This window comes from Dufourea novaeangliae, unplaced genomic scaffold, assembly GCF_001272555.1.
Source record: "Dufourea novaeangliae isolate 0120121106 unplaced genomic scaffold, ASM127255v1 scaffold48, whole genome shotgun sequence".
NCBI classification, from domain to species: domain Eukaryota; kingdom Metazoa; phylum Arthropoda; class Insecta; order Hymenoptera; family Halictidae; genus Dufourea; species Dufourea novaeangliae.
Window position 1 is genome coordinate 903,329 of NW_015373938.1, and position 12,639 is coordinate 915,967.

Sequence of the window (12,639 nt, forward strand, 5' to 3'; positions counted from 1 at the left end):
TGCTTGCATTTGCCTAACCGCGTTAACGGATCCTGATCCAAATATCAGCCACCGTGGGCGCCCCGCCTCGAAGAGCCGTTCAGTCGAACGGATCCGTGCCAAGAACTGGCGACCGCACTCCGGTGTCGCTCCACCCTCCAGGAGAACACCTCCAGTCCTTTCGAAAACTCTTCATAAATAGACGTCGTGATACGGAAATCCCAGACCGGGGCCTGGGGAGTTCCTTCAGGATATGAAATTTGTCGTCTCGATGGATCTTTGGCAGGTCGAGAAGATTGGAACGTTTTAGTGTATATACATATATACCTATACTGATTCAGTGTAAATTGTTAATAGGTTTCTTTGATACTGATGGTGGTTTATGTCCTGGTCTCTTGAGGGATCGAGTTGGTTGGTTGAAAGAACATCGAAGTACTTCAGTCAAGCAGATTATAGTTTCGTATGGGCGTAGCCAGTTTATCAGTCCGGGGGAGAGTGGGGAGGGGCAAAATTTATCGTAAAGTAAATTTCATATTACTTCAAATGGATTTTAGATTTATTATTACGTACAAAATATAATATTTCTCTGTTTTTGGGGGCGGTGGTAGCTTGTCTTCAAATAAATTTTGTAATATTACTTTAAATGGATTTTAGATTTAATATTTTGGAGACAGTGATACAAAATTCTCGTCCTGAATCACGCTCAATCAATTACCTCTTTAAGTGCTATATTTAAAAATTGAATACGTATCTGGAGAAGGGAGCTCCTTTATTGAAACATTAAAATTGCAATTTATGAGCGGCAGAGTAGTATTCTAGGAATATTACTTATTCAAACAGTAAAAATTTATATTTTTGAATGGTGGAATAGTATTGTCTATTGTTCATAATCGAATTGTCAGTGCATAACAGTGTGTTTGTAGAAAGGAAATATTGTATTACTAATGTATTTCAAGTTTCATATTAAAAATTTTACAATGATCCTCTCGAAATGGTCAGAATTTACATACTTTTTAAGTTTACATTCCACGTAACTACAAAACAATACTGTAGTAGAATATAATTTTAGACAGAATTATAATACAGTAGTAAGAAAACTGAATTTAATTTCAGATGAGTGGGAAACGAACCAGAAGCTTCAAATGCGCGGTTCACCATCGTGACCGTGAGGTCTGCTCAGAAAACGATTTTCACCTGCTCGTGCACGAGCCACCTCTTTTCCGCAGGTAAGATCGCCTTAAAATTCACATATACAAGTTAATATTCGAGCAATATTAATCATAATTATCGTTGATCTTGAAACACCTGTCGTATCGACGTTGGTTTAATTGAATACTTCGAATATATTATACCAACCACGAATACATACTTTCAAACGACATTACTAAGATATTATATACAGGATGTTCAATTTCACTCGGTCACTTACAAACAGTACAACGTAAAATATAATTTATTATTTTAGGCGAAAAAATTATCCAAAAAGTCTGAAGAACAACAATCGAGAATAAATATGTAACATAAGAAGAAAACTATAAAGAGGAACTTCTACGAAGATTTCAAACAACCCCTAGTACCTGCCTTTAATGCCCATAATTTTTCGCCATATTCTTACAACAAAATTCCCTTTTCAGATCACCGATTTTTAAGAGAGCACTTGCTAAGAAGCTCAGCTGGATTTATATAACAGACACTGAAATCTTTAAAATTCTATAAAAAGAAACTTGTTTTTATTGTATAATAAAAGACGATATCGACGTATCGTTAAATGGTGAGCAATTTTAACAGGGTCAATAACAGGTCGTTAAAACGGGTTAAATGGCCCAAAAGGGTTAAAACATTATAAAAATCATAATACCACTTTTAGAAACGATCCTCCATTTCTAACATAACTTCTCTCGATTCGTTGCCCGCGACACACGGTACCCGTTACTCGATCGTGTACCCATCCAACGATCGTACTCCCAACTATTTCTTAATCGAGCGTTCCGCAGAGCGCGCGTGCGTAAAAGAAAAAAAAAAGCAGCCAGCATCATAACCGGGGACATTCCAGTCCAGATTCCAGGGAAGTCGCACGTATTAATTTAACCGGCCCATTCTTTCGCCGGACGGTTCTCAATGAGATTAATGACCGGGGATTATGTGTCAAACATCGAAAGGGTGCCAGGTGCCTCTGGCCACAGAGTCGATACGACTTGTTTCTGGCTGTCGTTCGTAAATAATTCATCGGGGGCAGACAAGAGAGGGCCACGATGTGGGAAGAGGATGGTATACATGATAAACGTGACAAGCGAAGAGAAATGGAGAAAAAATTGTGGTTAAGAAGGTACGAAATGAGGGAAAACAGAATGTACAGTCCTGTCTATAAGTCACTGGACACTTGGTTGTTTTGAGAAAGGTAATGGAAATTCGAAGTACAATTCTGACTAATTTTTTAGGTTAGGTAGTGGTCTTAAATATGACTCGAATATCTTGTGGAATTATTTAAAATACAAATTTTTGACACGCTATAGTCAAGTACAGGCCTGTCTATAATGTCACTGGACACTTGGTCCATTTGAAAAAAATAATAATCGAAATTAGAAGTGCAATTTTGTTTGATTTCTTAGGTTAGGTAGTGATCTTGAACATGGCGCGAATATCTTGTGGAATTATTAAAAATACGAATTTTTGACACGTTATGGTCAAGTACAGTCCAGTCTATAATGTCACTGAAAATTTTGGTGATTTGAGAAAGGTAATGGAAATTGGAAGTACAATTTTGACTAATTTTTTAGGTTAGGTAGTAATCTTAAATATGACTCGAATATCTTGTGGAATTATTTAAAATACAAATTTTTGACACGCTATAGTCAAGTACAGTCCTGTCGATAATGTCACTGGACACTTGGTCCATTTGAGAAAAATAATAATCCAAATTAGAAGTTAATACTCCAATTAACCTGTAGAGGACAGGAATCCAATTTTTAGGCCCCAGATGGGTGACTTGTTTTTCGTAGGATAACACTGTAACAAATATTGTTCACGTAATAATTTTGTTTAAAATGCATGAAAGTAATACACAGATAATAGTACAGATTTTACGATATAATTTATTTCCAAAAAAAATTTGTTGTATCACAATAGACAAAATGTATTTAATAAATTACTTTTTACACAACTGAATTCAATGCAATAAACCACGACATAAAAATACGTATTTTCAAAATTTTCTATGGAAAATTAATGATAATTAATGTCACCTAAATGCCCCCCCCCCCTAAAACACTTTTTACCCGCTGTTACTACCCGGCGAAACCCCGGCAACAATACAGCAAAATGTACTTCACACCCTCTCCAACGTCCCTCTCCCCAGTATCTTTCGTTCCCCCCTCCCTGTTCGTCTATAGCATGAAATCTCCGTCGCTACCAAGGAGAAATTCCTGTGCACACAAGATAAGAAGCAACCGGCAACCTGCAGGCTCTTTGCAAATAAAATATCGCTCAGGCGTCAAGCGGACAGAGAAGAGCGGGTTGAGAAAGAGAAGGTTGTGGAGTGGGGGGAGGAGGGTCGCCGGGCGGAAATATAACGAGACGATATTCCAGGCAGGTAGCGCTGGCACGCTTGGAATTCGACGCGAGTAAAGCCCTTAAGTCTCGCGGAGTCCCTCCCCCCCCTTCTCCGTAGTTCGCGTCGTCGCTCCCGTTCCGCGGGCCGACGACGCCTCGACGCCCCTTTTCGTCACCGCACGGCGAAAGGACCATGCAAATTTTCGCGGCTAGGCAAAGATATAAAAGTGCGACGGCGGCTCTGCACGACACCCCAGGGGCACACGACGGCTTTTGACACTGGAAGGGGAGGGGGGGGAGGGATACTAAGAATGCTTTATTGCTGGCGATTCCTCTTGGCCGTGGGAGCAATCACAGACGAACACGGCGAATTCGAGATAGCGACATCCCCCCCCCCCTTCTTGGTTGGCAAAGTGTACACTGATTTGTCATATATACGTGAGGCCAGGTTCCACCTGCAGGGATGGTTTTTAACCATTTCTCCGCGGAGCGAAGAAAGCACCAAAATGACGGAGGATGCAGAGTGTGATATTTTAGGGATCTAGAGAGGTAAAATTTGATTTCGATAATTCGAATTTTTAAGAACTCGTGAATCAATGATAGGGTGGATGTCCTAATTACTGGCACCGTAGGATTGTAATTTTATTTAATAATCTTACGTGCTTTTTTTAAAACTAAAAATCGTCTTAGTTTGCAACATATTATTTAACCTCTTTGAGGAGGAATTTATTAAGACCAGAAGAAATATATTTGTTTTATTTTGTAGGTGTATTTAACAAGAATCAATTAGCAGAGTACCCTGCTTTGGTGGGGAATTTCCTAATGAATATTTCATTATAATTTTGGAATGATTTGTACAAATTAAACGTACACATACGTGCCACTATTCCTCGAGAGGTTAATCCTTCAATGCCCAAACACCTCTTCATTTGTACATTAAATATGAAGAATTAATTAATATTAAGGAAATATGAAGGAATTTTTGTCTGAAAACGATTCATTTACAAGCTACTCCAATTTTATGGTGTATAGGTACATATTAAACTACTCCTTGCATGAATTGAATTTAATTTTCCATTTTCCCGCCATTATTCTTGGCACAAAATGGCGTCAGGCGTTGAATATTCTTAATGAACCACTGTCCCTAATTTTTATGAAAAAAAAAAACACTAAATGTATTTAAAAACTAGTTGATTACCTAGTTTAAGACGCAAAAATGACAAAAATTCAATGAAACACGTCTATCCTACGTGAATCCAGATAGCACTTGACGCCCAATGACGCCTTGAAAACGGCTTAAAGGCGCCTTAACCTAAAATAGCCGTAAAATGGACGTCTTCAAGGCGTCATGTGCTATTTGGAAATGTATCTACAACAACCCCAACCTGTTAACCTGTCAACAAATAAAATATGTCTATCTAGTGTACCAATTACTAATCCACTACATTCTGTCAAACCGAACACTTATTTTCGAGGGAATAAAAAACCTACCCATCATCCGTGATATTACTCCTCATTCTTCAATGTTCGCCGTCATTTTGAATAAAAAAAACTACTGTCAAAATATTTTAAAAACCCCATTAGGACTTCTTATTGATACATCTAATATATTCCAATAAAAAAATCCGTTTAGCTATCCCACGACAGTTATTTTTACCGTCGACAACGCGACACATCCGAGATGGGATAACTCTCGCGGCGAGTAATTGGAGGTCCGCCACAAGGATTCCTAGCGTTCCGCGCGCCATAATTTCCGTCTAGCATCTAACCGTCCTTTTCGTTGCTACCAAAGAGATAGAGAGAGAGAAAGAAAGACGTTTTTAATCGCAGTTTTCGGTGGAACGTGTGGCAGGAAGCGGAAAATTTCTACGAGAAACACGGCTATTAAACCGTAGATTCCTTTCTGTTTTCTACCCCCCCCCCCTCCCATTCCCAAGCTTTATAAATCCCGCGCCAGCGTTGGGCGGGAAAGCGGCTCGTTCCGCCGTTCGCCCTCGCCGACTTCGACTGAGCGTCTGGTCGCTTTTTCCACGTTGAAAACCACGGGATATAAACCGTTTTGGAATAGATATAATCCGCGAAACAAAGATCCAACCTTCCGCAGCGACGTTTAAATTTCCACCGACAACCCCCCCCCCCCCACCCAACGAGTTAATACGAATGATTTTCGTCTTTTTCTTTTCTTTTATTGGGGTTCTTACCGTTGGATTAAAGTTCCGAGCAACGGTTCGCGATTAAAGTAGAACCTCTTAAATAGCAGTTTATCGCAGCCTGGAAAAGTGATTTTTAACCCTTTAACGCCCAGACTTTTAAATCGTTATTTTAAAATTATGAGACTGATATACAGGGTGTTCCAATTTTTTTGGGACAAACTTTACCAGTATATTCTACAAGCAAAAATCAGACAAAAATGTCATATAAAGATAGGTTCTTAAATGGTTTATTAAACAGTTGTAAATAAATATACGAAATGATTAAGAACTCGTGTTTCGTGGACACAGCATAAAGACACATTGCTGATATCTGTTATTTTTACATAAACTCTAATGTTTACTTGCCGAGGTTGATGATTTGGTTGTTGGCTTATGTAGGACAACATTTTGAAATGGAATTAGAAGTGATTTCAGGCTGTGTGATATTAACCAACGACACCAGATGATTATCATTTCATATTTTTGTTTACAACTTTTTAATATAGCATTTAAGAACCTATGTTTATATGACATTTGTGTCTTAGTTTTGCTTATAAAATATGCTGGTAAAGTTTGGCGGGACAAATTGATAGCGAAGAGAGCTATTTTTTTTTCTTTATTTTTCGAGGGAAAACGAATTTCTCAACTGAAAACTTGGAAATCTACTTAATATCAATGGAACTATGGATCCTTACTGAAAAAAGTTAGATATTAACCGATAACAAAATTTAACACACTTTTAAAGTGAGTATTGCACCAGTGCAACACTGTGCGTTAAAGGGTTAAAACGGTTTCGTCGAAATCCAAGCCAAATGCAATAATTCTTAAATCTAAGGTAAATTGTTGGAATAAATTGCTATATACTATACACTAAAATAGTAACGATGTACTTTTTTAAAGTTTGATATTGAATGTAAAAATACTTTTTTGTTAAATATGAAAATGATGACAATTATCTGTAAGAATAAAAAAAGTTTTCTCAAAAAATGTGGACTGATTTCGAAATGAGCTTAAAAGTAGAAAATTCGAATGGACCACATTTAAGAAAACTTGTTTTCTCTTACTAAATAACATATTACATATATTGCAATTTTTCTGGAGACGGCACAATGTTGTATATATATATATGTTTTTGTAATATTTTTAATTTTGCACTGTCTCCAAAAAGGTTGTAATCTATTTAATGTGCTATTTGGCAGGAGAAAACAAATTTTCTTAACTGTTGTTGCATTTACGTTGTAAACATTTTTTTGGTAATTTGAAGTAGTGATCTAGAATTTCAGAAGGGTTGCTAGAATGGTAGAACGATTCTCGCGTAGATAGAATAGAGTTTTTGGAGGTTAGAAAATTGGTAACTTGTTTCCATTATTCGTACTAATATATTTTTATGTTCGAAATTTCCATCTCTCCATATGGTTCCCTCAATACTACCCTGTCTCCGTTAATATTAAGCATTCCATCCCTTTTTTTTCAATTTTGTCCCCCCAATATAACCACCCCTGTATCATCATCCTTCTCGTTTTTCCTCTACCAAATATCCTTCATCACTATTTTATTATGCAATCTATTATGCATCAGTCCATTCTTCTACATTCATCATTTTCGTTCCTTTTTTCGAAAATAAAACTTTTTCGACAATATGTATTTGTCGAACCTAACCTAAAGACCTTGATTCATTATTCACTGAATATGCTCCGTCCTCAATTATTCTTTTTGTACTGATTTCAATTTTCAAAGCTTATTTTCAATCCTTTCATATGTAATAGATCGTATTTAAAAATATATCTTTGCCATTGGCAACAAGTTAAAATAATCAAAAGGTGTGGTTTCTGAAATTATTTACATTTTCCCTTCAGTTATATTTTTCCATTTCTAATACTGTAAAAAGACTCGATAATAATATGAATAATATCCCGAACAGTCAATAAAACAATTTTGAAGTTAGAAAACTCTGAATGTAGTATCTATCTTCAAACATGGTTTTTTCAATTCTTTTTCATCGTATCCCTTTATTTGAACAACAGAAGAAATTATTAGAACTCAAATGAGCTAATCAAAAATTTATTTATATCTGCTACCATTTACAAATACGTTTTCCCTTAAGAATATTAATTATCATCAAACAACATCACCTGCGCCATTTTGTTCAAGTATTAAGGCGGGACGAGGAGCTCAATTCAAACTGTATTTCCATTTTTTTAACAAAATAATGGATTATTTATGAAATTAATTTAGGAAACAAATACCTTTGTATTATTAAATTGTATCTTCTAGTTAAAGCATTTGGATAATTCTCGAAACAACATTTTTTCGGGTAAATGAAAAATTGCGATATTTTTCGAATTTCGGTGACTCACAATTCTCCACGTCTACGATCCCGTTGAATCTTTGATTTCCTCGCGCGCCAAGAGTTTTCGCGATGTCAATTTGTGTCAATCGATCGGAAAACTGTATTCGCCCGACGTCAATTTACGTCCGTTGTGCTTTCCGACGATGATTTTAATGCCCGGGAGACGTTTGACGTTCGACGGGGATTTAAATTCCGCGCGAAACTGTATAGCGTGACCACACGCGATTTCGCGTTGAATCTCGAAAAACAGCAATTAGTTCTCCTATCTGACGTTATTAATAATTGATGCGCGCTATATTTTTCGTAATTAATATTGCATATAAAAGAATTAATATCTCACGTGATCTGTACAGCTGAAACTTTTCACTTTACTCGTCGATTCACGGTGAGAGCATCACGTTCGACGTTTTTAGTTTGCTATTTTCAGGAAAAACTCTACTAGCTTTTGGCTTTTACTTGAATTTATTTATTCAACAAACAGATCTCAACGTACTTCAATCTGTAGAACTTTACTATTTCAATTTATAGAATTTTACTGTTTCGATTTTTTAGTATTTTAACTCATAAGATTGTACTATTTCAATTTATAGAATTTTGCTGTTTCGATTTTTTAGTATTTTAACTCATAAGATTGTACTATTTCAATTTACAGAATTTCACTATTTCACTTTTGTTATGTTTCAATTTATGGAATTTTACTACTTCAATATACAAAATTTTACTATTTCAATTTTTAAGGATTTTAACTCATAAGAATCTACTGTTTGAAATTTTTATTATTTCAACTTATAGAATTTCACTATTTCACTTTTTTTCTATTTTAATTTATAGAATCACCAACTTTACTATAGTATAGAATAGTTAAACACAGAATCCACGATCATAACACTACGATTTATTATAAATCTGGAGTTGTATAAAGAAAATTTTGACCAAATGTTGACTGACCTTGGCGGTGTCGATTCAACCCCAGAAATAACCTTCCGTTTCCGAAAGTTTCACCACAACAATATGCCCAGAGTTGCTGGTCGATGGTATCAAAAAAATGCTCGCATTGCAAAGGGATCATCTGTGATTACGAATCTCTGACAATTTACTCCAATTTGAATTACATATCCTGTCGGAAGAGAGTACCCAGAAAAGCCAGCCAATCTTCATTAAATTGAAACAAAAGACGACATTATTAACGCTTATCGTGAAAAACACATCTTTCCAGAGAAACTGTGCGTGCAAGGAAGGGTCTTTGCTCGCGAAGACCGGCGATTTCTGTGTTTCCGGTCGTAATTAACCGCCCCGTGGATGCGAGACGCGGCGTGTGTCATTAAATCGCCGCGAAGTATGAATTTTCTGTTTTTCTTTCTTTTCGTTCCATCGTGGTAATCGCATCGCTTCCGACAATTTCTCCCAAAGCGAAGGGAAAGGAATACGAAGCTAATTAGGGACAAAGGCGAATTTCCGATAATTAACTCCGTCGTTCGCCGCGCTCTGCGTGGCGTTGAATTAATTTCACATCCACGGTAATTTCGTGGTTATTACGATCCCCCTCCACCCCCCCCCCGTGGTTCTTTTCGGTTTATTAACATCGAGCTACACCCCGTTTGTCCGAGCCAAGGAATAAACAGTGTGTAACCTTGTTAGACACGGCCAAATCTCCGCTCTCGGTCGTGCTGGAATACTTTTGTCTTTTCGAGTTCTCGTTGACCTGAATCGGGTGATAACGATCTTATTACTATACAGATAGACTTAGAGATGCGACTATCGATACAGTTATCGATAAATGTCGACAATATCGAAACGTTATCGATATTTTGATTTATCGATAAATGTCGACAATATAGAAATGTTATCGATATTTCGATATATCGATAATGTCGTTAAAATATCGAAACGTTGTCAGTCTTCCGATATATCGATTAATGTCAACAATATCGAAACGTTATCGATCTTTCGATATATCGATAAATGTCGACAATATAGAAATGTTATCAACATTTCGATATATCGATAATGTCGTTAAAATATCGAAACGTTGTCAATCTTCCGATATATCGATTAATGTCAACAATATCGAAACGTTATCGATCTTTCGATATATCGATAAATGTCGACAATATCGAAACGTTGTCAATCTTCCGATATATCGATTAATATCAACAATATCGAAACGTTATCGAGATTTCGATATATCGATAACGTGGTTAAAATATGAAAATGTTAATAACAATAATGATATTTATTTATAAATGGGTTATGAACCCTTTGATACTGTGTACAAGTATATGGAAGTCTAGAGGACATACGAACAGTTTTGATATACATGCTAGACAGAAAATTCTTATGCAAAATGACATTTTATAAAGTTATCCATAAAGAGAAGAGCAAATATAGGAATTGTCTTTCGAGTATCTCCTTGATGAGTTCAGAATAAACTGGAAAACTTGTTTGATGTAATAAAAGTTTCGTCGTTTATTGCATTTCACAGAGACCTTACAAGCTATTTAAATGCATAAAATCCACAGTCTATTTATTAGTAACGAAATTGTAATGAATCCGAAAGAAATACAGACGGAGAGGTTGTAAGCACGCAAATAACGCCGTTTAATTCATCGTTCCGCCGGTAAACGCGTTTGCACAACGATCCTTGAAGGTTTAATACGAATCAACGAGACCTGGGGGAATAAAGGATTTCCTCTTTTCGATTGTGTAATCGGATCAGAGTTTTTGTTCGAACGCCAATTACATTGCAATAATTGTGAATTTATTGCACGAGTGCAACGGGTTTTCTTGTTATTTCCAGAGGCCGTTAAGGCGAGTATCATTTTCGTTATGGTTACTGTATGGACAAACTATACCTTTTCTGTTAATTAATACACCTCTGAGATATTTAAAGTTATTAAATATTTCCATAGGACAAATTACGTATTTATTTATTTATTTATTTATTTATTTTCTTTTTTTATTTTTTTTTATTGTATTGTTGATTCTTGACAGGAACAGTGGGCCAATGAAAGTTATTCACGAAACTGGCCAATTGCCATAATGTTAACCTCTCGAGGGATATTGGCACGTATCTGTACATTTAGTTTTTTCTTTCATTCATGCACCATTCAGAAACTCTAATTAAGTGTTCACTAGAAATCCCCAACAAAAATAGATATTCAACCAATTCATTGTTGTTAATACTTATAAATATATTTTAATTACATATAACAGAAGAATAAAGAAAATATTTTTTCTGCTCTTAATAAATTCCTCCCTGAACAGGTGGTAAGGGGTTGACCATTATTAAATTGAAATTTTTGTATATAAACAATAAAATATTGCTCTGGAATATTTTTGTTAGACAAAATTGTTTTCGTAAAATTTTGGGAAAATAATAACATTACATTTCAATTTCACTATTGTTAATCTGTAATTACTTGGAATTTTCCTATTGTCAATTTATTATTCGTTTTCACTTCGACTTTTGTACTTACTTTCAAATCTACTATTATAAACTTTTACGATGGTAAAAAAAAATAGTTTCTCCCTCAATTTTTAGCCTTCGTAAGGTTTAGTATTCCGAAAAGAAAGTATTTCAAGAAATTCTCTGCCAATTTCAAAGGACGAAATCATTAGCTTTTCTTGAATCAAAGCGTATTCTGTTAGGAGAGTACGGGAAACTGGTGAATTCCATTCAAAGAGACGGAATACTAACGTCCACAGTAATCCTCCCGCCCATTGATGGCTCTGTACTCTGTATGCAACCCGTCGCTTATTGTCGGCCATCCAGTGACGTGGTTAAAGATCGCCGTGAGCCGGAAAGTAGCAGCGGCAAATTAGAGACCAGGGGCCACGACAATGCGGTTTGTGCTTCTTTGTAAACGCACGGACCCGTTTCCACGCGCGTTTGCAACCCTTTTCTTCTCCTCCGATACCATTCCACGTGAAAAGCGACAGTCCGATGATGGAGTGGAAACCTCGGAATGGGATTCCCCTTTGAGCTTCGACTAACCTAATCACGCTCCTTTCCCTCCTTTTCGCTCTTCAATCTAATAAACTAGACAGCCATTACGATTCCTTAGGCAAATTCGAGTTTTTATGGACTAATTTAACTCGTGTCGGTACCTTTTATTAGTATAATGCATGGTGTTTTATAATATTAGGTTAGCCGGAAATATAATTAATGGAAAAGGTGTTAAGATTGTTGTTCCTACTTGTGTAAATTTGAAATTCTAAATTTGAAATTGTAAACTTGAAATGGTAAACTTGAAATTGTAAATTTGAAATTGTAAATTTGAAATTGTAAATTTGAAATTGTCGATTTGAAATTGTAAACTTGAAATTGTAAACTTGAATTTATGAACTTGAAATTATAAACTTAAAATTGCAAATTTGAAATTGTAGATTTGAAATAGAAAATTTGCGACAGTGAATTTGAAATAGTCGATGTGAAATTGTCGATTTAAAATTATGGATTTGAAACAGTAAATGTGAAACTGTAAATTTGAAATTGTCGATTTGAAACAGTAAATGTGAAACAGTAAATTTGAAATTGTCGATTTGAAACAGTAAATGTGAAACAATACA

The 12,639-nt window shown here is 35.8% G+C and overlaps 1 protein-coding gene across 1 annotated transcript in view; it reads left to right on the forward strand.

The window, feature by feature from the left end:
• Window positions 1–1,092: 1,092 nt before the first annotated feature.
• LOC107185575 (protein rhomboid-like) overlaps window positions 1,093–12,639 on the forward strand; it is a 175,573-nt gene continuing 164,026 nt past the window's right edge. Inside the window, exon 1 of the mRNA XM_015573285.1 lies at window positions 1,093–1,205. Within this exon, the coding sequence (XP_015428771.1) occupies window positions 1,093–1,205 (113 nt within the window). The remainder of the gene's footprint in view (window positions 1,206–12,639) is intronic.